This window comes from Ciconia boyciana, chromosome 5, assembly GCF_034638445.1.
Source record: "Ciconia boyciana chromosome 5, ASM3463844v1, whole genome shotgun sequence".
Lineage (NCBI taxonomy): Eukaryota > Metazoa > Chordata > Aves > Ciconiiformes > Ciconiidae > Ciconia > Ciconia boyciana.
In genome coordinates, this window is record NC_132938.1 from 59,763,093 (window position 1) to 59,790,749 (window position 27,657).

At 40.4% G+C, this 27,657-nt stretch overlaps 1 protein-coding gene across 1 annotated transcript in view; it reads left to right on the plus strand.

The window, feature by feature from the left end:
• EGF (epidermal growth factor) overlaps positions 1–26,290 on the plus strand; it is a 62,301-nt gene extending 36,011 nt beyond the window's left edge. The window contains exons 14-25 of the mRNA XM_072861794.1: positions 212–435; positions 3,925–4,092; positions 4,836–4,985; positions 5,435–5,584; positions 6,232–6,348; positions 7,388–7,513; positions 9,903–10,022; positions 11,988–12,138; positions 14,811–14,975; positions 18,494–18,596; positions 22,077–22,179; positions 23,700–26,290. Coding sequence (XP_072717895.1) covers positions 212–435; positions 3,925–4,092; positions 4,836–4,985; positions 5,435–5,584; positions 6,232–6,348; positions 7,388–7,513; positions 9,903–10,022; positions 11,988–12,138; positions 14,811–14,975; positions 18,494–18,596; positions 22,077–22,179; positions 23,700–23,920 — 1,798 coding nt within the window. The 3' untranslated portion in view covers positions 23,921–26,290. The remainder of the gene's footprint in view (positions 1–211; positions 436–3,924; positions 4,093–4,835; positions 4,986–5,434; positions 5,585–6,231; positions 6,349–7,387; positions 7,514–9,902; positions 10,023–11,987; positions 12,139–14,810; positions 14,976–18,493; positions 18,597–22,076; positions 22,180–23,699) is intronic.
• The last annotated feature ends 1,367 nt before the right edge of the window (positions 26,291–27,657 follow it).

Below are 27,657 nucleotides of genomic sequence, written 5' to 3' on the forward strand. Positions count from 1 at the left end.
GATTCTGCATAAGTCCCAGTGTAATCACCTGGAGTCTTCTGGCAAGTGTGAAAAGATGAGCAGCCAATATATTTGCTTGAAGCGTGCACTTTTTCCTATGTGCCTCAGGCATGTATTTCTCTGATCTGATCTTTCTGCTTTGAAAGAACTCCATGGAGAGGAGGACAAACATTTACTTACTGACTTCCTGTATACATTTTGTTTTCTAAAGGAGATTATTCTGGACTGACATGGGGGTCAATCCCCGGATCGACAGCTCTTCATTAGAAGGCATTGATCGCCAGGTTATAGCCAGCACTGGTCTGGTGTGGCCCAGTGGAATAGCTCTCGACTACTTAGCCAACAAGGTGTACTGGTGTGATGCTAAGCAGTCGGTGGTTGAGAGCGCAAACCTGGATGGTTCTGGTCGTCGAATTCTTGCACAGAATGATGTAGGTGAGGCTTTGGGGTTGATAATTACCTACTGCTGCTTGTCAATGTGTGTGTGTCTGCATATGTGCATGTGAATTACTGGCCAGTGGCTGTGCTGTGTATCCCCTGCAACTCTGTGTTGAGGTTAATGGCATCACTTAGTTCTTCATTCTGTTACCCAGTTGATTTTTATTTATTCGTTTTAGCAAAAAAACACCTTTCTAACACTCTCTGCTTTTACTAATCAGCCACTTTGCATTGTACAGAGAACTTCTCTGCCTTCACAGAAAAATGAAAAGAAGGAAAAAGTTAAAAATGTGGTTTGCTTGTTCCATGCATGGCTGCTTAGTGTAATTCAGGTTTTGCTGTGTTTATTACACCAGTGAGTTATATTGACATAAGCTGGAAGAGAATTAATCTTGGCCATTAAGGTCCTTGAGCAAAGAACCTGTGTCTGCGCAGTGTTGAACACTGGGATGATTCTAAACACACAATAGACACTGAATGGAAAAATGATTTATGCAATATGCTGGTAGTAATTATGGCTGAGATTTCTATTGTTTGTCACATAACTGTGTTGTTCTAGAGCAAGAGAACAGAAGTATTAGCAGGGAGGAACTGATGTTGTACCACATCTAAAGTAAACCATGTGTGTAAGAATCCAGTACATAGCAAATTAGTTTCTGGAGAGGACAATTCCCTTTGTACATGATACTTCTCTGAGGACCATTTTGTAGGTATGCATACAAAATATGGGCAGAATGAGGACTTTTGGCTCAATACCACAACTGCCATGGGTAAAGACTTTACGGTTACTCTGTTCTAGTCTGTGCTCTGGGAAGGCTTGTGTTCATCTCCTAAGCCAGATGCCCTCCCACTTGTTTGAAGGTGAGCGGAGTGAGGTCTTGGAGGGAGCAGTGTTCTCCAGTTCATAAGACATCAAAAGCCCTGAGCAGAGTGACTTCCCAGCGTTACTCTCTTTTCCCCTGCTGTGCACTTCACCTTGCAACTGATCTGCAAGGGAGGACCTTGAAGCCTGAAGTTTCTCCACAAGGAATAAGACAGTGTCTTATGGGGAGAAAACAGAGAATGAGAGCTAGGAGCGCTGGAGAAACACAGGGTATGGGAAAGTGATATGGCTGTCAGGAGGTGGGAGAAAAGGACATCAACATCTGTATGGAAATAAATGAAAGAGATGAAGTGCAGACCTGTAGGGGTATGAATTTAGAGAGGCAGAGAGAATTGATATCCTGATGTTTTGCTAATGCTGTCAGTGAGACCAGAATTCAGCTTCAATTCTTGGACGGCTGTACACTGGAGGACAGGAAGGTGGCATCTCTGCTTCATAGGCGTCCTGCTGTATCATGAATTTTTATTACAGCAGCTCCCTCTAGTGCCCCTGTACTGAGGATTCATTCAGTACAGCTGCATGCAAAATAGGTAGTTATTTCTATTTTTCTGCTAACACTGTTTTCAGCCCTAAGTAAAACAGCCTGTAAGCACCTGCCCAAGGCAGTGAACAACACATTTTGTTTATGCAATGGGTCGGGTTTGCATAGTTGTGGAAAGGGTTCATGTGATTATTCATTTTTCTGTTGCTGCTATCTCCATCGATGACACTACACTTCTATTTTTAATCCTTAATGTATTTATAAGTTAAGAGGTTAAGGAATTGCTGGTCAAAGCAGAGTGTTGTTTGTTCATAGTGCAAGCTATAGATCCTAAAATTGTGAGTCAATGTTTGGATGGGGGCAGTATCTAGATCTTGGGCTGGTTGCTCAAATTTCATGGAAAGAAAAACTAAGAACCACGCCCAGCAATTAAGTATGGTTCAGTGGAGGTAGTGAAGTGCTAACAACAACAATATGCTCTTCAACTTAACACTTAAGAACACTTAAACAGTATCTTAGATTTTTTCTTATGTAGGAGTGGGTTTTTTCAGTTTATTTGTGATGTGTATTTGAGATATACCAACACATACTCCTACAAGGTTCTAATTTATCTGTTGTTTTGCTTGCTTGTTTGCTTGGCTTTGATTTTTTTAAAATTATTTTTTATTTTTTAAACTACTATCTTTTGGGATCCCAATTTCATTTCTGAAATTAAACATCACCTAGTTGAGGTCTACATCAAAAAACAAAAACACAGATCATAAAATCACGTGCCTACAAAACATACCTTTCAGAGGGGCTCAGACTGCAGTGGTACAAAGTGAAGGGCATATTCAGACTGTGAGTAAGGACCAGAACAAAGCAAACCTGCTTGAGCCAGGAAGCACTCACTCTGAAACCAGGTGGACATCCATGGAAGAACAGTATGTGTTCTCACCTTCCATTGCAAAAAGCTTGCCCAAAGGCTATCTTGAAAGCAGGAGATTTCTAAATGTATAGAAAGAATGCATAGTCCCATATGGGCTAATGACAATTTTCTATCATGACAGAGATATTAAAGAGTCAGAATCATTTTGCAAAGATCTTTATATCTCTAAGTAAGTCTGCCCTTATATATAAAAGTGTCCTTTGGATTCTGAATTGCTGAGTTTCTCTCTGGAAGTCAAACTAGGGATGTGAGTTTTCCTAGTGCAGATAATGTTGTGCTACCAAGGAAAAATTGCTCTGCTCTGAACTTGGGGTGGGATTTCTCTCACCTACTGTTAGTCATGTGTTAGGTGCCTGGTCTAAGCTGGTGTCTAGATTCCTGTTGTAATCAGTGAAAAGAGAGGAAGCTACCTGGATGATCTATTTCATCCTGTGGTTTGTGTCAGCTGTTACTGTTAGTTAGCTGGCTAACAGACAATGACTAACTAGTCACAGCCTACTGCTGCTAGTTGGCTGAAGTGAGGAAAATTAATTCCCCTCTTGAATTTTGCACTGTGATGAATTGGCTAGTGAATGTCTGTGCATGTTTATATGTATGTGTGGACCACTGTATTGCACTTGCGTGTACTTTTGGCACTTGCAGAGACTACACGCTGGCTTTGAGGTCCTACCATGAACCAGTGGCTATAGTGTTTGTAGCTCCCAGGCTGCCCCGTGCCGGTACACTTGTTGCCCTATGTAGGACGACACATGCTATGAACTCCTCTCTTCCCTGTTATGTGAAGACTTCAAAAGGAGCTGTGTACCTCAGCAGCTCTGTACTGGGCCACTTACTGGCAGAGGAGGGAGGCACTCCACTTCTGAAAGGCTAGTCCCAGTGCTGCTTCAGGAAATGATGATGTCTGAAGTAGAAGCATCTTGTGAACTTGATCTGGTTGGGGATCACCAGCAGTATAGAGACTGTACTGAGCCAGGCAAGTGTCATAGCCTCCTCTGCTAAGCACATAAGTAACACATGCCCATGGTCCCTCATTCATGGACACTCATCCATCCCTATGAGATGTCAAAGTGGAGAAGTGGCTATGGCTATGCCACTGTGTTAGAAGTAGACCTGTATGCAGATACTGCTTTTGTTTACATGGTTTCTTGTGTATGTTCTACAGATGTGGAAATGAGAAATCTAATTTCTTTGTAGGCCACCCTTTTGATGTAGTGGTGTTTGAGGATCACATTTGGTTTTCTGACTGGGCTAGGCCATCACTAATGAGGGTGGACAAGAAGACCGGCCAAAACAGGGTACGTCTTCGAGGCAGCATGCTGAGACCCTCATCAATGGTTGTAGTTCATCCTTTGGCGAAACCAGGTATACTGCAAAAATTAAGCAGTCATTCCCTTCCAGCGTCCTCTTGTTCACTGATATCAGTAGAATAGATGTCCTTGGGGAGACGATAATCTTAGAAATAGGCTCTTTAAAAGGCCTTGCATAGTCAGACTGGCATTTATTGAAAGCATCATCTGGGCATGTGTCCCAGGAATGCTAATTTTGTATATTTATGATCATGCCCAAGAATAGATGCTGATCAATTGCCACGAGGCTACCATAGTCTCCTAATTCCTATTTATCCTAATTTATTAGCACCCCTCACACACACAAATAATAACAAATGACATGGAGAAAGATTTTGTAAGATTTATTAGTTTTGGATCAAATAATTTGATTTTCTGTTGGGAACAAACTCCCTGTAAGCAGAAAAAAGTAATTCAATAGACCAGGATTGAGAGAAGGTGATCACAGGTTCCCTATGCCCTTGCAATGTTCTTTCAGGGAATGTTAGGACTCTAAATATTAAAGGAGAAATAATAAAGGAAATAAAAAAAAAGTGATACATTTATTAGATAGAGAGTATGCGAATCTGCTTTCCTGCCAGAGGCTAGGTGATAATATCTATGCTTTAATATATGCATCTGTTTTTAATTTAAAAAAAAAAAGGATGTTCTAGTTTTTGTCAGCCCTTATTCTTTTTCCAACTGCTTCAACTCTGCACAGCTAAAAGGAGATGTTGGCTGAAGAAGCAGCTTGTTAAGTTGCCTGTTTTTCTGCATTAGGGGCAAATCCTTGCCTTTATGAGAATGGAGGCTGCGATCAGATCTGTGAAAACAATTTTGGAGTTGCCCATTGCATGTGCCATCCAGGATTTTGGAAAACTCAAGATGGAAAAACCTGTCATGCTCTGGATGCTTCCAACAGAACAGCAGGTACAATCCTCCAGTTCTAAAAAAGACCCTCCCCAAACCCTTGAGGATCCTGACAGATTAGCATTAGAAAATATTAACCTTGCTCTACATAATGAATGCTGGTTTCTCTGAAGAATGAAACACTGGGGTGTTGTCCAGGGACAATAATGTGTTGTCTGACCATTGTAATTTTTCCCTTGGCATAGTAGCAGTAAGAGAGATGTGTGCAGTGTTGACAAGTATTGTGAGCAATGAGTTGCATTCCTTGTCTTTTGTATTTGAGAAAACCCGCCAGCTGAGTGGTTTTAGGAATAATTTGAGGCCAGAAACAGGCTAGTCTGGAAGGATACTGATGTTTATTTTAAAAGGAAACCACCATGATTATCGGAAAGTAGACAAGTGATAGGAAATCAGAAAGTTAGTTCAGTAACTTTAAATAGTCTGTGTCACTTTTTTCTTGTCTTTTTCAGGAACTGTCTCTGTACACAAAGAGGTAGTGCAAATGCCAACACCAGAGACCTTGCTCCGGAGCACACAAAGCAGTGGGATATTCAAGGATACGGACAGTGGGGAAAAGCAGAAAATCAGCATTTTGTTGATGGCGGAAATCATGGTATCAGGTAGAGTCTGATGATTGTCTTCCTTCTATTTACTGTGAGGCTCTGAACAGGTTTATAGAACAGAAAGAAATGATAGGCCTTAAAGGAAGAAAGGCTCAGTGTCAGGCCTGGTGGCATTCATGCTCTTAACCCTCTTACAAGAAGTTGAGTCTATGCAATTATGCCAGGTAGGACTGCCTTTTTGTTTGTTTGTCTCTGTGTTCCTTTGCTATGTCAACAAAACTTGATAATATTATTCAGGTCTAGAGAACAAACATTTCTAATTTGGAACACCTGTGAAAGTCTCTCCCTTAGATTTTATAAGTAGATTAAGTTCCTCTGAACAAAACTGCAGTAAAACCATTGAATTCTACATATGTTCAATGACACTAGATCATTAAATTTTGCAATAAGTTTTGCATACAATATTCAGAAATCCTGACACTAAATGACACTTCAACTCCATCTAGACAAAGACGACAGCCCTAATGATTGTATTGGCTTGTCATCGTTAACCCTGGAGAGCTATGTTTCAAACTTTGACTATAAGTTCTGGTTTTCTTGTTAGTTTTTTGTTTGGTTGGTTGGTGGGGTTTTTTATATACAGTACCTCCTTTGACCTGTCCAAATGCATCTAGTGGGTTTTTTTGTTTTTGTTTATGCTATAGATCAAGATGACTGCACGGCACTAGAATGTGATGTCAATGCACAGTGTGTTTTGCTGGAAGATGGTGCTATATGCCAGTGTTTGAAAGGATTTACCAGGAAGGGGAAATCATGCTATGGTATAAAAGACATTAATACAACCTTCTGGAAAACTGTAGATTGGGGGAGAGGAAGAAAATCTGTCTTTTCTCACATTGGCAGCTCTGCTGCGTGAGCCATCACAGAAAGGTCAATAGTATTGCTTGTTTTGAAAGGGATGATGAGCAGAGAGCATGTGAGATAAAATGGCTAATTATCATGTCTTATTTTCCCCTGAGTCATGAGTGTTAATCCTATTAATATTAACAAGCAATAATGGGGATAATAGGAATAAAAGCATAATGTATTTATTTGTAAAAATTGCCTAATTATAAAAGCTCAGTCCATAGACATGATAGTTAATGTATAGTTTAGAGGTATGTATTAAGGAATCTCTTAAAAATTAGTATTCCTGATGTAATGTTTATATAAAAGTGCTGCTCTTGTTTCTTTCTAGCACTAGAAAGAGACTCGTAACAATCAGACAACACATTGCTCAGAGTGGTCTTTAAGTTTTTGGACTCGCATACAACATAAATGGAAACACTTTGTTCTCTCATAAAGGCCAAGACAGGAAGGCATTAGAAACAGAACAATTTACCATTTGGTGGGTAAGCATGAAGAATCACAGGAGTCTATGTTGCTATGGAAAGGAAAAAAGAAACTGGAAGGTGAAATGGATGTAATTTTTTTTTCCATTGTGGTACCCTTTTTTTTAAGCTTAGGTGTTCTTTCTCAAAACAAAGTTTCTCTCTGAGTAGGGTTTAAGAATATAAGGCTAGTTTTGAATAGGATCATTCCATCCAAATGGGATTTTTTTTTAAGCAAGTGGTATTTGTGGAACCTCTAAGTCTCCACTTGAAAGTAGCTGGTTGACGGTCTTAGGCTCTTTAGAACATCCCCATCAAATTTCATACCACGAAAAGACCACAAAGCCCTTCTCTTCCCATTTGCTTCAGATGCACAATTGAGAAGTGACAGCATAGTCTGAGGGAGATTCATGATGTAGACATTTCTTTTTATTGATTTACCTGATGGTTTCAAGACCCATGTGTCCCGTCTCCTTGTTTTGTCTCACAGATGTTGATGAGTGTGCTGTAAATATGGACCGCTGTAATCGAAATGTGTCGGGCTGTATCAATACGGAAGGGGGCTACGTCTGTAAATGCCTGGAGGGCTACACTGGAGACGGAGTCCATTGCTACGGTACAGGCATGTGTGAGGGCTGTGCTGTGCCTGGAAGGCTGGTGCAGGATGAATGAGCAAGAGATGTCTTATGATTTGGGCTAGCCTTGCATCAAGCTGTGAAGCTGTCAAATGAGCTGTTCTGGTTCTTTTTGAAAAATCTTGTAGGGGCATGGATCCTAACAGTGGCTCCCCCAGACAGTTGACATTCATCATTTCTTGCTTTTTGATTCTCTCCTTCCTGTTTGAAGTGTGGCAACCTCAGCAACTGATCAATATGCAAAGCCTGTAGTTGTCAGTGGATACCTCCTCTCAGTGTTTGCACTCTTTTTAGTAGTTACAGCAGGAGAGAGAGGAAGAGTAAAGGGGAGGAGGGAAGTGGAGGTGAAGCAGTAGAGCTTTATTGGAAATCGTTGCCATGAATATAAACGAAAGCAGGATTGAGTGTGTCATAATACTCATCAAATAATTCCAGGTCTGTTTAATAGGCATGAAGTTCAAGGTGTTGACACTGACAACTTGAGTACATTTAGAATCTTGTTAATAATCAGACCCACTGATTTTCCCATCCAGCTCTAATGCCAGGTCTTTAGTTCATTCCCTACATTTCTTAATTTTTTAGTCCATTTTAGCAATAAATATGAAGGAACAAGAAGCTTTTTCCCCCCAGTATTTGACTAGCACACAGTTTGTTCAGAGCTTTATGAGAGTCTTGGCTTCTCTTTTGTCCTTTTCTTTTTCCTTTCTTCTTTGTAGCCTAATTCAAAGCCCATTAAATTTGACCCAGTTCTTACATAGTCTTTACTGGACTTTGGTTCTTCGACACAGATAAGGATGACTGAAAAATTAAGAACAATGTCATTATTATGGGCAGGGTGTGGAAAGTATCAGAGGCAGGAGATTCGAGAAGGCATTCTGCCTACAGTGGTCAGGGATCTGGAGCTCATGTCTTTGAGGATGTTTGGAAGTGCAGGCAGAAGTGACAAGCTCCTCTTGCTGTCCCAGCACCACCTACAAGGCATGTCCCCAGGCAGCCCTGGGCTCTCACTGTCTGTGGTATAGTTGCTCAGCTAGAATGATCGTGGTACCTACCACTATTATTGAAAAACAGTCCATTATCTTCCTGAAGTCTTTAAGTCTAGAAGATGGTAAGATATGTTTTCACAGCATTTTATAAATGATGCGATGTTGTTAAGATGTAAACAGAATTGAAACTAATTTTGTGTTTGATGACTTGAAATGTACTATAAAACCCAGAAACTGGTAAGTGATTTTGTACTTCTGTTTTAGATGCCTGCATGCATGCACAGTGTCCAGAAATGTGTCAGTACATCCAGAGATGGTACAAGATGAGTTCATGCTGTATTGTTGAAATCACATTTCTTGGAATATGCTGCAAAAGTTTTGTTCCTGTATTTTTGCCTTTAAAAGTGCTCTAAATTTTCTCTACTGTTTTGGGCCAGATCCTGTTAATATTACTGTAGAAAAAGTCCCAGTGGTTTAAGGAATAATTTCACACAAATTGGGATGGTAGATCTGTGATTTTGTTTTCCCAAAGTAGATCTGGCACATGTATTCTGCTGACAGTTCATAAAATGAATCGGAGGCTCCCAAACTCCGGTATGTGAACCCTTTCAAAGTTCCCACCTTTGAGGGTGGTGCTTAGGCACTTAGCACCACGCAGGTGCCAGCCCAGGGGGTGAGTGCCAGACTGGCAGGAGCTGCCGCCGCGGGCTCTGCTAGGGAAGGTGTGGAGGCAGGGTGAGGGTGTGCAGCAGGATGTGGATGAGAGGTATATATGCGCCTAACACAGGCTCTGAGCCTGGGAACTCTTGTTGTAATCAGGGAGCCTCTTCACAGTAATTCAGAGGCACACCTCATTTAAGCGTTTACACAAACTGGATAAACCTGTAGGTTTCTAGACCCCTTCCTTCTGTCTAAACTTTTTGTCTAGGCTGGACCAGGAGGATGGTACAGGGGTGGGCAACTCCCGACTCCCAAACCCTTCTGCTGTCTTAATGTAAGAATGCCAAGTGACAGTACTCTAGTACTCGTCCAGGGTGCAAGCTATGACTAGCAATGCCAGGAGAATATATCTAGTAAAAAAAAGTCTTCCCTTCAACTCTGCTGTACTCATTATGTTTCATGGGGAAGCCTTTCCTTCCTTCTCCGTGTGGAGAGCTTCTGCAGCAGCATAGCATGCTCTGAGAGGCTGGGAAGCTGTGATTACTTGGCATAGAAAGTATGCTGGTTGCTTTTCCATTACGTTTTCCATGAAGGCATATTTGCAGAGGGAAGGTCTTTGGTGTTTTTCCCCACTGCCAGGAGACTGCAATGCTGCAGCTGCTGCCCTTTGAACCGATGCTCTGAGGCATTTCGTTCTTCTAACTGCAGACTGTTTGGGTGACAGATATTGATGAGTGCAAGACAGGGTCCCACACCTGTGGAGAGAACATAACCTGCACAAATACAGAAGGAAACTTCACTTGCTCGTGTGCTGATGGTGCTTCTGGAACTGGCATCAGTTGCAGTGAGTAAATGGAGTGAGCAATTAAAATGAAGTGGCCCTTAACTAAGAACTGTGCTCTTGGATAAATTGTTATACCTGGAAGGAAAGGAAACCCTGTATAGTGACATACTGGGCAGCTTGTGGATCCATTTCGCATTGCTTTAGGGAGGCTGTTTTGAGGTGGGCTAAGGAGATCAGATGCAGGTTTAGTTTAGAAATATCTACATTAAGGTTCAATGCTAATTTTTACTGTCTAAATGTAATGACACATCTATCTAATGGCCTTTACAATCAATAGCAGAAGTAAATGCTCCTTAGAGGTAACATTTTTGGAGGTCATTTCAGTCTGTGTCATTTTTCAGACTCTATGCCTTCTTTCCCTCTGCAGAAGGCTAGCACAAGAACTGCGCATAATTTAAGTCCCATTTAATTCTTCAGAATAAGCTAGTCTTTCAGATCCAGTGGTTAATTTTTCAAAAGGGCTCTGGAACTCTTTAGAAAATCTGGTTACCAATTTAATGGAGGGAGCTGCTGAAGGTTCAGCACTAGTGACTATCTGACCCTCATTTCAGCGCCTCAATGGGACAGCAACATTCTCTGAAAATGTGGAGCTGAGTGACTCATCATACTTCATTGGGGTGAATTTTACCCCCGATCAAGTGACTGTCTGATGATGGAGGGACACTGTGTTATTTTCACAGATCTGTGTCTGCAGAAAAACAGAAGGAAATAACGGCTTTTTAAAGTAGAACACCTACCAGGATCCCCCCCTCCCTTTTCAGTTACTTAAGCTTTCAGCAGTTTCAGGAGTCATGCAGGAAATGATGATTTTAAATGATGCATGACTTGGAAGTAATGGCTTCTAGGTCCCTCAGCTGTAATTCTGATCCTATGTCTTCATGTGTGTTAACACACTGTTTTAGTTCTTTGCCTAATAAGCTCTTTTAGCAAGCTGAAATTTTCTTTGCAGAATGTAGTCACACCTGGGGCTCACTAAAATCACCCATCCCTTTCCATTCAGGCTCTTTGCCATGGCAGTTCTCCTGCAAATGAAATTTTAAAAAACAAATGTCATTGAAGGTCATGTTGCAATAAAACTGGTGTGAGTCATAAAACTGATCCCATAAATGTATGAGAGCGATTAGGCGCATTTGTGCTAAGCCATAGTGCTAGAAATTCTTTGCCATGTAGATGTTTGGTTCTGACCTACAGATTTGCTGTAGCATCAAAGTAGGCAAGAAAGCACTCCTTTTCTGTAAGGGCATGTCTGCACTGTAGGTCATGCTGTGCAGAGATATTAGAGCTCCCTTTAAAACTAGCTAGTTTGGATATCTATGTAGGTGACTGTGTGTGCAATTCAGAGCAAGCTACAGAACCCTTTGAAGAATTGGGTCAATAGAGTTCCCTGCTTCCCCAGTGATGCTGTTATCTGTACCTGAGCTAGCTCGAAACAATAAAAAATGTGATCTGCAGTCACACACAGATGCAATCAACTGGATGGCAGCAGAGTAGAAATAATCTGCGAAAGAATGACAAGTTGCATGTGAAAACTTCTCAGTCTGAGATCCAAGTGCGTGAAACACAGTCACCCTTCACCTCTATATCTGACCCTGGTACTCTATGCATGGTAGAGATTTACCATACCCTAAAGCTGCATAAGTTGCAAAAATCATTTAAGCGTAAGTAACTAGACAGCCAGTGCAGTTTTTCTTCAGAGCTGTACTCACACATCTAAATAGAATGCAGCCAGCCTCTGTGGGTCTTTCATTGCAAATCTAGAATCAAGCATATTTAGTATTTTGATCTAAAGATCTGTGTGCCTAAATTTGTTAAGCAACATAAGCAAATAGGTAAAACACAAGTAATTAGTCAAAATTAGAGATTTTTACCTACTTCCCTATCTTGAAGTTCTGGAACACTTTCGGAAGATCACGTTGCCAATGTGGCCGAAAGTTTGACATGTCCGTGTGAAATCCTGTGTTTCAGAATCTACTGTGTCCCCCACCGTGGTCAGCAATGAATACTCTACACACCCTGCACAAGGTGGCACTGTAGGATGCCCTCCTTCGTACGAGTCGTACTGCCTCCATGGTGGAGTGTGCAATTATGTTTCTGATCTACAAGACTATGCCTGCAAGTAAGTACAGAAATTTGTATTGTCTGTGCTGATGAATGGTATCCTTAGGGCCCAGCTGAGTGCAGACAGTGAAGTGTTTCTCCATAAATTATCTGTTCATCACTCATGCTAGCAATTGTTAGACTCTGCTCTTTTCTGTAAGTGATCACTGTAAGTTTCTGTTAAGTGGTCACTCCATTCACACCCATTGCAATTAATAGTAGGATTGGATTTGTTCCCTAAGCGCTCGATTCTTTGCTTTGGAAATGTAAGATAAGTTGTTAAAGGACTTGGTGCTCACGGGTTTATGAAAGAGGTGCTTGCCGTCTCTCCTGTACGTATCATGCTGAATTGTACCTCCCTGTTGGCCTTGCTGTTCATGTGTACCACTCACTGGGATGGAAGAGGACACCTCTGTCTTGTCTTCTCTGATTGGGACCAGGGAGGAGAAATCTGGTGTCAGCATCTTGCCTTGCAGTTTGAAGAGTCTTGGTCACTGGCAGAAAGGGTACAACATGATGGTCCTCTTAAAAACCGGGAGAGTAGCAATGGGACCTCAAAAACGAGTCCTCTTTCCTCCTGTTGATACTTTTGTGAAGTCTAATTCCAGTTTCTCCAAATGCAGTTACTTATAAAAGCAAAAAGAATCTCATGTTTCCAGAAGTCAACCTTGGCCTGGTCAATGTGACAGCCTAGTCCCATGGGGTAATAATTTCTTTAAAATCATTAGTGCTGGAGTTTAATTGTGTAACTTGATTATATTTGAATCTGTGTTATATCTTTCTTCAAAATCAAGCATATAAGTGTTTACAGTGCGACAAACTAATGCCTGCCTCGTCCCCTGGGGTCTCACCTAGTAAGTGAGGACCTGTTCCGTAGTAGGCAAATCTCCCTCTGTGTCTCAGTAACTTGGGTGGCCCTGGTATAACCCTGGAGTGAGAAGAGCAAGCTTTGTGCTGAAGGATTTCTTTGACCCACCATTCCCCCAGATCTTCCTTGTACTGCACTGCAGGAACCGCTGTACCAGGCCGTTCCTGCAAGCACTGTCAAATCCTAGGCTTTCTTATTTTTAAATATGAGTGGTCTCCCCTGCCTACAGACCTCTGTACCTGCAGGAATATGAAAAGAATGTATCTCATGTACATACATGGGAATTAAGTGGATGCTTTGTGCTATGGATTTCCTAAGCTCAGAAATGCCCTTGGGCAAAGCCATTACAGGAGATGGACTCATGGTCATCTCTGATATTTGTTATAAATTTTTAGCGTAAATTTTAGAGGCATTGAAAACTATCTTTTTTCACCTCATTGAGTTTCTCCTATTGAAACTGAACAGTCTACAACTGCAGAACTTTCAAATTGGATCACAGCTTTTTTTCTTTTATTTGTTAGATGTTAGTGCATAGTAAGAATCCAAATGTATGTATTCTTCAGTGCTGGAAGTGGAAGCCGTTTAAAAAATTAAGAAGCAACCGTGCTTAGCCTTGTTCTTGGGGGCCAGGGTTTGTGTGTGGAAATTGCTGAATTCTCACTAGATGGCAGCATTCATTCATCTAGGCTCTAATATATTAAATACCAAACCGAAATAATGGAAAAATGTTATCTAGCAAAAATGTCTAGCAAAAATCACATACCAAATGTGATTTGTATTTGAATTAATAAAAGCTCTTATGCTAGAAAGTAGATCTTCTAGCTTGCTTGGAATTTATTGTGATCTTACATTAAAAAATTAGCATTTTTCTGCCTTCCAACATATATGCATTCTAATTTGTGACAGAGTGAGAGTGCTTGTGCCTGATTTAATAATGAATGCTGATAGAACGTTTTCAGGACATTAGGTAAAAGCTGCTGCAGGTCAAATCCTGCTTGCTTTGCTCATTTGACTAGCTCTTTGACTTCAGTAAAAATAGACCAATAAGAATTGTGAGAAGGATTTGAGCCTATGTTGCTGAGAGTTTGTTATGAATTGAGTAGACTTTTCATTTTTTAATGTTTATTATTTCCTTTTTTATGTCTCTCACCTTGGACAGTAAAACTAGGCTGAGATCCTTTTTGATGTATTTCTCACTTTCTAGTAATTTTGATTTGAGGGTTTCATGCACTGATAAGATATTTCTATGTTGGGTTTTACAGTGGTAAAAACAAACAAATAAACAAAAACTGCCTGCAGAAGAAGCTTGTATTAAAACTCAATTATGAAGATATTTCTAACCCATACAAGGGTTTTTTTAAACACTTTAATTCGTCTTTTATTTTATGTAAAGATTCAGATTAAAATTTGATTCCCTTAACCAAATCACTCTGAAAATACGAGTACATCCTATATTGCCTATTTCAAAGAAAGGGAAGCTTGCTGCTGGAAACAGTTAAATGGAAAGTCTTAGGGAAACACTAATCACACAGCAGGAATTAAGAGAAAATGTTTTTTTCTATTCTTTACCCATTAGAATCTGGAAATTATAATCTTGCTATATAATTCTACAGCTTTACAGTAAAAAAAGACTTTAAATATTGAATTCTACAGGTTTTGACAGCTATTCCTTTAAAGTCATTTTGTCTTCACCACTACTAAATTCAACCAGATATTTCCGTAGTGGTTGCCAATGGTAAATCAATACACAAGGTGACTGAAGTGATGATCTGGGGTTTTTCCTCTGCTGCGAGTTACAAAGTGTGCTCACTTCCTTTTGGCAGCTGTGTGACGGGCTACGTTGGGGAGCGGTGCCAGTTCAGCGATCTGGAGTGGTGGGAGCAGCAGCATGCTGAGCGGGTGAAGATGCGGAACATCACCATTGCAGTGTGCGTAGCAGTGCTGGTCCTCCTGCTCCTGCTGGGGTCCCTGGCCGCCTACTGTCACAGGTAGTGCTTCCAAACAAGTGCTGTGAACGTGTGGCACAGGGACTGAGGTGCTCCTGGCTTTCACAGAGGGCTCATGGTGAAGAACGTGAGCTGTTCCTCAGCTGGTGGAAATCGCCATATCATCCTTGCTACTCTTTTGCCTTTCAGTAATTGGGTCTATGAATAATTCCGAAAGTTCTGGCATGTCTCTTGTCTGCAGTACTCGCATTGGTGTTAGTGAGTGACTTGTGTCTGGGGGGAAGAAGAATAAACCTTATTAGGTTTGAAGAGGAGCCATAATTTGTATTGATGAGAGAGTTCAGGAGCATGCTATTTACTTCTTCCTTGGTTTCCATTAAGAGCTCTAGATGTCTGAAACTGTCATGGTAGGGTTTGGCTCTACTCTGCTAGCTATCCCATTAGTTTGGTTTTGCTTCCCTTTCAGTGTAGAGTAGCACCTGAAAGTTTCCTTGTCATTGAGAAAAGCAGCATACTAACTTTCCAATAGCAAACTTCCACAGTGATGCCTCCAGCAATGAACATGAAAGCAGTTTTCCTGGCAATAGAAAGAGTAAAATCAGGGATGTGAGCCTAAGGCACATCTGTTGTAAAAGCACTCCCTGGCATTTTCCATGGCTGTAATGAATTGTGCAGGTTCGGGATTCTTATCATGGCAAAAAGAATCTCTACAGTCACTATTTAAGAACCCAGTCTGATGTGAAATTAAATGTCATCAATGTCCCTTGGACTGGAAAGTATTCAGCATTTAATAAGTTAGTCTTTTGGCCATGACCTTGGCAGATAACTCTTCTCAGAGGCTCTTGTTTAAATGCATATTTATATTTTAAAGTAAACAAACAAAAAGCCAAACAGCAGCCAAATCAAGAGTCTCCTGCTGCACACCAACCTGCCCTCTGTGTGCAGGGGTTTTGTTTGTGGTTTACATTAATTTTAAAATTAGACTCTCCCAGGCATAAAAAGTTAAGCTACAAAAGAAGTTAACCATGGAAGCTAATATTTTTTATTCTTATTTAATGGTTCCTAGCATATTTAGTCCATAAAAGTAGAGAAGCTCCCACGTTTCTTATTTTCTATTAACTAATGGTAGAGGTCCAGAATTAAAGCTAAGCGCAGCCTAGTTTGTTCTCATGACCTGGGATTCAGAAGGTAATCAGGGGAATGATACATACAGAATAGACAAATTGTGAGATTCTTGTATTTCCCATATATGTCATATAAACTGTCATGAAAAATAGCCAGAATTGGTTATTTTGGCTAAAACCATGGCTGGTTTTAAGGTGTGAAGATATTCATTCTCTTCCCTTCCTCTCTCTTTTGTCGTTTCTCCCTGATTTACCTTTTTTTCTTGCCAAAAGCTTTTGATCAATGTAATTATTTACCCCGACAACAATTTTTCAATTACATACTTGACTGAATTTTGTACTTCAGCTATTACTAGCCTAACTAGATCAAAATGAAACCACTGACATAAAATCCCTATTTAACTAGAGTCTGGAAAACAGTATTTGGGTTGAAATTGCTATCCTGCTTTTTCACATGATCTACTGTATTTTGAAATGTACCGATTAAGTCTGTAATAGTTCCTTCCCCTGTAAAATGGAGATGCCTATCTCCTTTTAATTGGAGGAAATGAAGTTGGAGATCTACACCTGCCACTTTGAAAAATGTGTGAACTGGAGGCCAAGAATACCAAAGTATTGTGTTGGTTTGTTCAATGACTGTAGTCTGCTGAAGAGCATTGTGTTATTCTTAATGTTAGGTTTATGTAGTCCGACTGTAGAGTATGCCAAGTTTCCTATCTTCCTAGGGAAGCAAGGAAACAGCTCTTTTCCAACAACAAAAAAAATCTGAATCACAGATTTAACACCCACAATCCCTCCACCTCAATTGGCCAAGGCCGTGCAAAAATTGACAATAGGACTGGAATTAGGACTGAGAAATTCCTGGCCTCTTGCCCATGCTCAGTCAACTAGATTTCACTGCCTTGCCTGCTTGTGCTCAGTTGCACACGAAGACTCCCATGCCCACCAAGTCCATCTGGCATCTGTTACTCTGCGTGCTGTAAAGTAAGATGTAGAATTAGTGATCCTCTTGAGCACGGCATCCCGCTGAGGACCATGCCTGTGTGCTGTGTGCAATGGATTTTATAACTCTTGAGTAATGGGCTCGAGTTTTGTCAGCACTATGAGCTGCAATGCAGAACAGGCACATCCAGGTGACTAAGCATGAACAGCAGCCTCACCACAGTGTCAGGAAAAGTCAAAATGGACTAATTTACCTTATTTCTCAGCATTCTGCTCTGTGGATATACCCTCAGATCTGACACTTATTTGATTTCGTATTAGCAGTCCCAGTCTTATCCTCTACTGGAGACAATTACTTTTTTTTTTCATGTTTGAATACACAGGAACATGTTATAGAGAATCTGGGGAGAAAATCCATAGTGGATACAGGTCTTTCTCGTTTCTAGCAAAAAGCAAATTTTATTTACATTGTACTTTCATAAAGGGAGCATATGATAATTATGAGAGATGCACTTTCCCAGTTAGTATATGAATGTGATACAGAAATAAAAGGAAAATTCCTATTTTCTTTTGTACATGTCTATTAAATTTCATTTAAAATAGATCAAGTAAAAGGATGTTATAACTTGAGACTTCCGGAATTTGAAGAATGTAACATTAATTGTGTTAGCTGAAGTCTAGGAGGAGAAAAAACACGTATGTAAAAGTGAGTAAAGAGGTACTGATTTGGATCTCAAGCAGTGTAAATGAGCTCTTTTTCTTATGACCGTGTTTTCTATGTCGGGGCCTATATGGTCTTTTAATAGTGCCTTATAAGTGATTGCTGTTTAACTGCAAAAATAACAATTTTTGAATTTATGGAGCTAGCCACTTTGAGCTGATTATTTGCATCCTTTTCCAACTCCAGGTTGTACTCTTGGCTTTTTTTCCCCTTGAGCTAATTCTGTTGGTCATGCTTTTTCCTGGAAATGTCTTAGTTCCAAGCTTTTTGAGGTTTTCAGTTTGTTTATTTGATAGTAATTTCTGAAATTGTTGTTTTTCATAAATGATGCAGATGAATGCAGAAGCAACTTTCATAATTGTAACTATCAATGGTGTACAAAAATACAGTCAGATTTTTATTTCTGAGCTTCACCCACAAACACTGTTCATTGTATTGGCTGAAACCTAAACCTTTGTAAGAGGAATGTATTATAAATAGAATAATACAAGAAAATGGAAGTTAAAATTATGAGGCCTATTGTTTTTTTCTAATGAATGACCCTTTACAGATGGCACATTAGAACAAACATTTGTTCACTTCTTACCGACTTCTGTCAAGCTGTTTGTTTTAACCACTGTGCAGTAATTGACAGTAATACACCCTTTCAAAGCAATGAAAGAAAACAAAATATATGTCCCTTCTGTAAATACCTATAGAATAATGTGTGAAAGGAAACAGCATCTGTTCCTCCCAAAGCAAAGTAATTTGTTTCAGCTTTTGTTCTGTTGCAGAAGTCAAAACTTGTATAAGAAGAATCTCTGTGCAGAAGCGATAAGAGATGCCAGCAGCCGTGCTGACAATGAGAATGTGACACCTACTAGCAACAAGTCTCAGGTAACTGTATTAATGTGGAGTGAAGGGGGAAGCAGGAAGGATCAAAGAGTGTTAGGGATCCACTTGAGATTATCCATCAAATAATTCACATCTTAAATATATTAAATAACTGCTAGAGTCATCAAGTGCTTTGCTGTGAACCCTAGTTCATCTTACCTCATTGTTATCCCTCAAAGTTCACAGCTGCCTGGATGTATTGCAACCATTAGCTAGTGTTATTGTTAGCTTTGAACACAACAGTTGGGGAACTGTGTTCTAAATTAAGGAAATGGCAATGTGATGACATGGCATATCACAGAGTTATTTTCACAGGAAAGTATGCCCTCCGTTAAAAAGGCTTCTTGGAAGCCAAGTATTGTGTGCGCTACATGAAATGTTTAACTTTATTTTGGGAGTTGATGAAATTAAATGTCTTTGTATTAGAGGCTGCTGCCTTGTAAAGAAAAACAATTAGGATGTTATTGGGTAGCTTGGGAGGCAATGTAAAATACAAATTTTGCCCTGGTGTAGGTAGAAAGCCATCATGATCTGGCATTGAACTGGCCTGTTTCTGTTGCTGTTTTTGAAGTTGCATCAGAGAATTTGGCCCCATAAGATCTGATCTAAGGACCTGATTCTCACTGGCTTTAAATGACATTACACCGCTGGGTGACAGCAATTGAAAGTTGAAGTTGGCAAAAGTGACATAATTGGCGTCTGTGGCTACTTCTGTGCCCAGTTTGAGACTCCTTTCTCAGAATGGCATGATTTACCCTGAGAGCCCGTCTGCACACACATATCATTCAGCTCTGAACAAGCTGCTGTAATGCAGGTATCGCCATACTTGTCCAGGTACCATCACATTAGCTGAGCAGCATACACTCTTCAAAACAAGCACAGTTATGCCAGTGGAAAAGACTTCTGGAAGAGTTCATACTTGTACGGGATTGGCAGTGAACTCTAGTGAAGCAGACACCTTTTTACTGGGGTAACTGCACACATGTTTTTCTAGTATAGGTATTACTGCAAAGTTTTAAAGCCTTCCACACCCAACTATAGCTGGAAAGGTACAAGAACAGTGTGCGTAGTAGTCATGGTCACAAAAGAATTTGACTTTAAATGGCCTGAAGTTTGACTCTGCTCCAAATCTTTGTGTCCAGAAAGAGATGAGTTTGTTCTACTTGGGAGTCTGTTTGAGGGTTGAATATCATGGAATATTTATAGTGCAAATCCAAGGATTTTTAATCAACCTTTAAGAAGGCCTCGCAAATGGTTTAGATTGAGTGTCCGGCAGGATTTGTGAGCGGGTAGCCACTGAAACACATGATCAAACATATGCTGGGAGTGCTGAATTGACTTGACCCTGGTTACGACATATTGTTCCTTAGCTGGTCAGCTGCATACTCTTGTGGACTTTTTATTACCAGCACTTTGTTGCTCCAGGTGCTGGACAGCAAATGTGCTGAATCGCAGCGATGTCATCATTTGTTCACAGCAGAGACAAAAACCACAGCTTGCGAAATATCTGAGGCTGGGAAAATCAGAAACATTTGTTGGAACTGAGAACAGCTCGTTGCCCGGGAGCAGTGCTCTAGGAGGCCTTCAGCTCATCAGCTCTGTCCCCACCTGCTGTTGTCCCCACAGTTAATGCTAGTGGTCAATGACATTTTTGCTGAATATAGGAGTAATTAGACAGCAAAGCAATGGACTGAATCAACAGAAGCAAATCCAACCTACTCATCTATTACACACTCATGTTAAATTTCACCATGCATTCTTGCTCTGGGAGACTTCAAATATATTAATAAAGTAATTTATTGCAAATGGCTTGTTGCAGGCTGGAAGAGGAAATCACTGACCCTTTGCTAACTATTGCTGCTTACACAGTAATGGATTCCTGTGGTTTCATGCATGTGATTTTTCTCTGTGCTGATGTAGCCACTGAGTGTTAAGTTCACTGGGGCTTCATGCATGCATGCGCTCAGGTTAGAAACTGTAGAGTTGCCAAAAAGCAGCAGGAAGTTGTCCATTTCTACTGTTAACCTAAAGTGGATTATTGGGGAGCTTTATGTAAAAAAAGAGATTATACTACATTGCGGTCAGAAAACTCTACAGCTCCTTAGCTCTTAAGGTACTGGAATAGGTTTTTGGGTGCTATTGATTTACACAGCATTAATAATCCTAATGAAGGACTTCATATGGGGACTGGATGATGTGTATGCAGTAACTGTAAAGATCTCATGAAATTCACTTCTTTTGTAGCCCACAGTGCTACTGCTCATTTGTGAGGCTTGGGAGAGGGAGTGCAAAGACTTTCTTGTTCTTGCCCATCTAGGTTAATGTAGAGGATAATGAGCTTTTACGCTATCACACATATTTAACGCTAGGTATCACGCTACTGAAACTATACCTATAAATTGTCCAAGTGTCATTCACTTTTCCCTTTACTTCTATTCTGCCAGGTGAAGCTACATTTAGCTGAGGGTATGCCTGGGTATTTTTTCACATTTGTATTAGAGTTCCATAAGCCAGGCTAGGTTTGTCCTAGGGGTATGTAAGCCTTGGTAAACTTCTGCACATGCCTGGATTTTGATGTTATTCTGAGACTTTCCATCCGGCAAGTGTTGGGCTTTGCACAGTCAAAGATATTTTGCAGAACTGTGTGTAGCTGAATCTCCTCCGGGGGTCTGTCACATGTGGGTTAGCAGCTGCAAGCCTACAGATTTTATGTAAATGAACTGATGCCTAAATAGTCACACCTGCTACATCTGTGATCTATCCACATAAATCCACCAATTATCCACCTGGACCACTGAATCTGTCAGTCCTTCTGTTGGAACATCTTATTTAGAGGCATTTTCTCTTCTTTCCTGTCTCCGCTCGTTAAACATCCCCCTTTTACTGGGTTTCCCTCTTTCCCTCTATACTATTTCAGCACAGTGCTTGACATGACCTTCTCTACCCCTGGTTTTTCTTTTTTTCCCCTGGTCTTTTCAGCATGTTCCCCCACAGCGTCCTGTCTTCTACTTCTGAGGTGTCACTTCCACTGTCACCATGGGACAATGGAATCGCACACCCCAGGTGGTGCCAAGAGCCGGAAAGGGAGGCTCACTTCCTTCCCTGTGTCTAACAGGATTTTCTGCTGTCTGGTTGCAGATCTCTCTAATACTTTAAAAGCAGCCCTCAGTACTATGGAGAGGGTTGATTTTCATGTGCTTTTGTTCTTGCATCTGGAAAGGTTGATTTGCAAGGCAAGAGAATGGGTAGTTCTTTACTAGACTGGGACTGCACACTTTCCAAAGAAAGACCAGGGCTGTCATCAACTTGAATGTTTAATTATCTGCAGGGGAAGGGTCATCCCAGAAGCCAGGATGACCTTTTTCCCCCTGCTGTGGTTGGAGTGTGTGGCCCTTCTAGTTTGCCTCTTGGGTTTCAGAAAACTGGTTCGTTTTATATTAATTTGGGCTCTGTGTATTTTGTGCATATTGTATGTATTTGCAGTTTGCGGTTGTTAAGGAGTGTAACAGTTCTCTGGAGACTAAAGCGGTTGATCTAATTGAGTGTGAGACAACAGATCCTCATCCTGCCTGTCCTTCAGCATATGGTGAGTAGGATTTACTTCCTTATTAGATCTCTCCTCACCTTTGTACCAGCAGGAGCAGCAACTGATAGAGAAGAGAGAGAAATCAAAATTATATTTCTGGCCTGTTTATAGCTGCTGTGCACAGCAGAAGCCATGTTTGTATTGCTGTGAAGAGACCATTCAGTCCTTCACTTTGCAGATTATTCATGAGAAATTACACTACGACAATGCTTTCACGCTTACAAGAAGCCAGATGCTTCTTGTGATAGTAATAATGCCATATTTTTGCATTTATCTAGAACTTCACAGGTTTGCTTCATAGCAAGTGAATTATGATGGGGACTGTATATCCATGGAAAGATATACTTTGACAGTCCTTACTCATCCAGGCAGGATAACTGACATGGTGTGAGGAGTCCAGGTCTCCCCAGAAACCTTTTGGCCTGTGGCAGCAACTGCAGTTCTGCTTTTTGTGTTAAACAAAGTGTTTGACTGCTTGGGGAGCGTTTGGTGCTTAAACAAAGATGAGATGAATGAAGGAGGTGTGCCTCCCATCCCTGGTGCAAAGTCAGCAGGCAGCACAGAAGCACACAGTGGGCTTCCATGGCCCACAGGTTACCAGCTGGACCACTCTGAGTTTTAGGAAATGCTACCTTACAGGTGGGAACTGAACCTCCTAATTGTTCAGATGGTGAGAAATGATGGAGAAAGACTGATATCCTTAACCATTTGTCTTATTTACCATATATACCTCCTAACTACAGAAGTTACTAGAGAAACCAGTTTGCATCAGTCATTTAGAAATATGCAAAGACAAATGTTTGAGGATACTCGAATGGGCAGGCATCTTGCAAGATTTTCAAAATTGCCCATCTTGTCATTAGACATATGTTGGGAAGTCACTTTATTCATCAGTAGAAAATATGCCTCACATTTACTTGGTTGGACTAATATTGTGAACATGTGTAGAGCTGTATCGTCCAGTGAAGGAAGCCTGATGTTTCCCATTAGGAGGCTCTGTTTTCATTTATAGTTTTATCAGATGCAGCTATTGGAACAGAAATTTCTCATGATGAGTGTCTGATTTTTTTCCTAGTCGAAAATTTTACCAAAAGTGGTTCAATCATTTTAGACAACAAGACTGATAAATAATCTGATGTCTTTTCTAACATGTTAAAGTTCTTATAACATGGCAGTGAATAATTCTAAGATCTTTTGACTTTGGAGCACGGGCTTTAATTTTGCCAGGCAGGTGGTGGTCTTCCTGTCACAGGCATGCATTTTCCTGTTCTTGTGTATTAAAACAGAAAACCATGAAATTTGCCTAGGACAAGTAATTTCTTAAAATCTGAAGCAAGTTCTTGACATTGCCTCTTTTTTTGTTCTTTTGACATGAATTGGTTTTGTAATTTTCTGAACTCAATTCTCTGCTTCCTTTCATAGCTTTCCTCTCTCAAAGCTGCCATTAGCTTTCTTTTAGTTTAGTTATTGTGAAGCTTCTCAAAAGGCTTTCAGTAATATATATGTGTTTTCTCCGGTAGAAGAACAGCCTATAACATATGACAAAGCACCAGAGACTTTGGCAGAAGAGGAGAAAGAACCAGGCTGTCAACAAGAGGTTCCTGTTGGTGAGAAGTTGCATCAGCCCATGGGAGCGGCCCGGGGCCCTCCCCAGGCTCCCTGGAGCATCCACCCCAAGCCCCTGCTGGAAAGGGAGCCCTGCAAGCTTGCCCCAGCCAGCCTCCTGATGCAGCCAGACTAGAAGCAGCCTGGGTTTGAGTGGGAAAAGGAGGAAGGATGAAGTCAGTAGAGAATGGGAACTCATGAAACACTGAAGCAACCCTTGTTTTTTCATTAAAATCTGCTTTAGGAAAAAACACAAATCAAAACAGAACAGAGAAGATCTTGCCACTCCTTCCCTGTCATCTCTGCTTGGAAGAATTACTGAAAGCAATGCATTAGCATGAGTATTCTATAAGTATCATTTTAAGGGTCACCGCTGCTAACTTCATTAACTGCCTGCTAAAAGGACGCTGAGGGGAAAACAGACTAGTGGGTGGTTTGTCCGAGATAAGTATTTTCTAATGGAGTATATTGCAAGTAGTGGTCTTTACACATACACACACCGAGTCCAGAAAACTGCCTAGAAAATGGGCTGCAAGCACAACTGCAGAGAAACTGGAATGGAAGATGACACAGGAAAATGAGTTAAACCTGGATCTTTTTATTAAAATATTGTTCATGGGCACTTTAAGCCTCTCCCCAGCACTGCTGTCAGGCCAGTGTAACTTCTTGGACTTCACCAGAGATATTTTTGTATCTGCTTCTGTAAGCGAGCACCAAATGGGGTCTTGCACTTCTCAGGTTTGGTGGGCTGGAGGATTGTTTGTGAGCATATGGTATTAATGATTGTCAGGTCTATTAAGTGAGAGGTAACATTTGAGGGGAAAGGTGATTCTTCCATTACATTTTCCAGTCTACGCTGGTCCTTCGGAGCATTACAGGATTGTTTCTGGACTGAGGCAGTAGGCCTGAATCTGCTTTCAGCCTTGTGAGGAAGCATGTACTGGAGCTGTCCTTGCCTCACAGAAGCATGGCTGGCAGCAAAACCTGGTCCATTCTATAGGAGTTAGTGTGGGGAAAGAAGTCCAGCCAGTTGCTGCTCCAAAAGAACAGGAGGAGTGGGACAAACAAAAAGCCACCTGTTTGGACTGACTTCCATGTAACTGATTTGTGCTCCCTGATAAAATCTATGGGATCAATGGGAAAACAACACCAATTTTCTTGTAACTGGCTTTCTAACAGCTACGGTTCCCTTCCAGTTATTTACTAAGAACTAACTCACTTATAAAGCTCTGTTGTATACAGAGTTGTAGCTTAGTTGTTTATCATCTCAAGTGATTTTCACCACTGGTCTTGACTCCTTAAGGCTGTTTTCAGAAGGTTTTGGAAGATATCTAGAAATCAGCTATATTACTAATAAAGTTTTAATTGTAGGGGATCTCTCATTCCTCTGTCTTTGAAGCCAACTACTATAACTATCGGACACCTTCTTTAAACTCTGCTACAGTGCCCACCACTAGTGTTCCCTGTAATTCATTAGCTGGATAATAGTGGCAAATGTTATTAATCTGTGTGCTTACCATCCTGCTTTTGGGTTTTTTAGAATCCTGCCAGGAAGCTATGGGATGTTGTCATTTGGTTACCAGGTCTGTAGGCCACTGATGGGAAGTTGTACTGAAAGGCTCTTACCTCTTGTCCAAAACAGTTACACACTTGAGTAACTTTGCAGAGTCAGTTCTGATTTATGTTGGTGTAAACAGTAAGAACATTGAGCCCAAGGTGTCTGAATTACAATAAATATAATGCTCTGTTGTGTAGAGAGTTGAGTTGTCACTTATTTGTTTATCTTCTAAAGTGATTTTTGCTAGTGGTTTTGAATTGCTGAGTCTGTTTTCTAATCACATCAGTTCTGAATTCAGAATAAAATTGTAAAATAGGCATTTCCAGAGGTTAGTCAGAACCAGTAGCAACGAAGATGCATTCTCTTGTGTGAATGGCAACAAGGGTGCTTCCATGGAAAGAGAAGTGGTTGAGGACAGTTGGCATACTAAACTGTGTTCAGGAGAGGGCAACCCCTAGGTTGAACCATTACTATTTGGTAGATTTTATTTCAAGGTCAGTATAGTTTAATTTCATTAACATTGCTTTTTAGCAATGTTAGCATCTAGTGTGGATTCCCTGGTCTTTCACAGTTCATCATTGATCTTGTGTATTTTGATGGGAAGAGAGTCCAGCTATAAAGGCCCTGATTCAGTAAAGCATTTTATTTCCATGAGAGCTAGACAGTAAAAGGACTTTGATCCCTGCACTTTGATTATCTCTGGTGAAGTATGTTTATGTGCTTAAAATCAAAGTGTTGTGTTGAATGACAGTCAACATTTAGTTGGAATTTTCCCCGCTCAAAGGGAATAAAGATTTGTAACTTTGAATCTTGTCTAGACAAAGGTGTTTCAGACTCCTTACAAACTAGTTTCATATTCTAGCCCGTGTTTTGTTTACTTTGCTTTCCTTCAGTCTAAGGATCTAATTTTAAATTTGACAGTGTTCTTTACAGAATAAGATAGGAAAATCGAGCTTATGTGTTTTTGTAATTAGGGTGTTTTGGGTTTTAAATGTTCCCTAAACTCAGCTCTAAACTCAAAATAATCTTTAGTGTAAAACCTTGAGATGATATTTCAACACAGATATAATATATTTGGTTTATTTGTATGTTTATGAAGCTATTGATTTATAAAATAAAATGAAAAAAGATCACTGGTGTCCCTCTTGTTTTAAAAGAAGAGAATGCAAAATTCTGGTTTCAGTTAACCCATGTCGTGTTTGTTGATAGCTCCATTGTTTTCATGCAGCCACGGTGTGTAATGTGTTGGTGCAGCAAGTGCAGATATCATGGGTTTTTCTTTCACTGCTCAGAGAATCTATACTAATGAGGATTATCTTCTGCAGCTCACAGGTAGATCCCAGCTTGAATACGGTAAGTTTTTATTTATTATTTTAGTTATACGTTCCCATAAACCAGTAGAAGCTATATACTCCTTTTTGTGCACATTTAAATGGCTCTGTTATGAATGTTGCTACTTGTCTGTCTAGAAATATTATCCACGGCTTCACAGTATGTTTACGAACTGGTCTCCAAGATGTTATTCTCAGGCTTTGCATGCAGATCAGGTGAAGTCAAATGGTTGAATCCTGGAGGATCCTCAGGTTTTTTTGGCTAAACTTTTTTCAGGTATGCAAAAAAACCCCCCCAAAACTTTAAAAATTATTAGAGTTTCTGGGTATGTAGCTAACTTAGTATTGACCTCAAATCCTGAGTTTTAAAAATGAAATTAACATGTGTTATATTAAGCTGTTAAAGACGAATTCAGAAACATAGGGGGGAAAAGCTTGACAAGTCCAAAGTGAGAAAACTATTGGGCAATTGTAAAGAACAAGGGAAAAAAAGAGTTTGTTTAGTTTAGTAAATCCTGACTTTATTGAAATTGACACTTCAATTCCCTAAAGCCGTATTTTCATTGTAAACAAGTGAGGAATGATTCATGCTCATTCATAATGAACATAGGCAATGCAATGGTTCCTAGTCATAGGAATGCATGACACATCTCATTTTAAGTCCCTTTTGCAGTCACTTGCAGCTTTGCAGAAGTTTATCTGTTCAGGCAAAAATTTTCCATCCTGGTAATCTCTTTCAGGATGAAAATATTTCTAAAAAAATTCTAGGAAAAAAGTAAAAAAATGATTCTGAATGGGCAGGGGAAGCCTCTGCCTTGTTAACATATATTGTGTTTTTGTCTTATTGGGAGTCATTTTATCTCATGTTATTTCAGGGTGATGCCTACGCTGTTCAGTTAGTCTTCAGGACACACTTGGTGTTATTGCTTCGCTCCCTGATAACTTGCCATCTTTATCTCTGTGCATGTGAAAAGGAAAGATGTT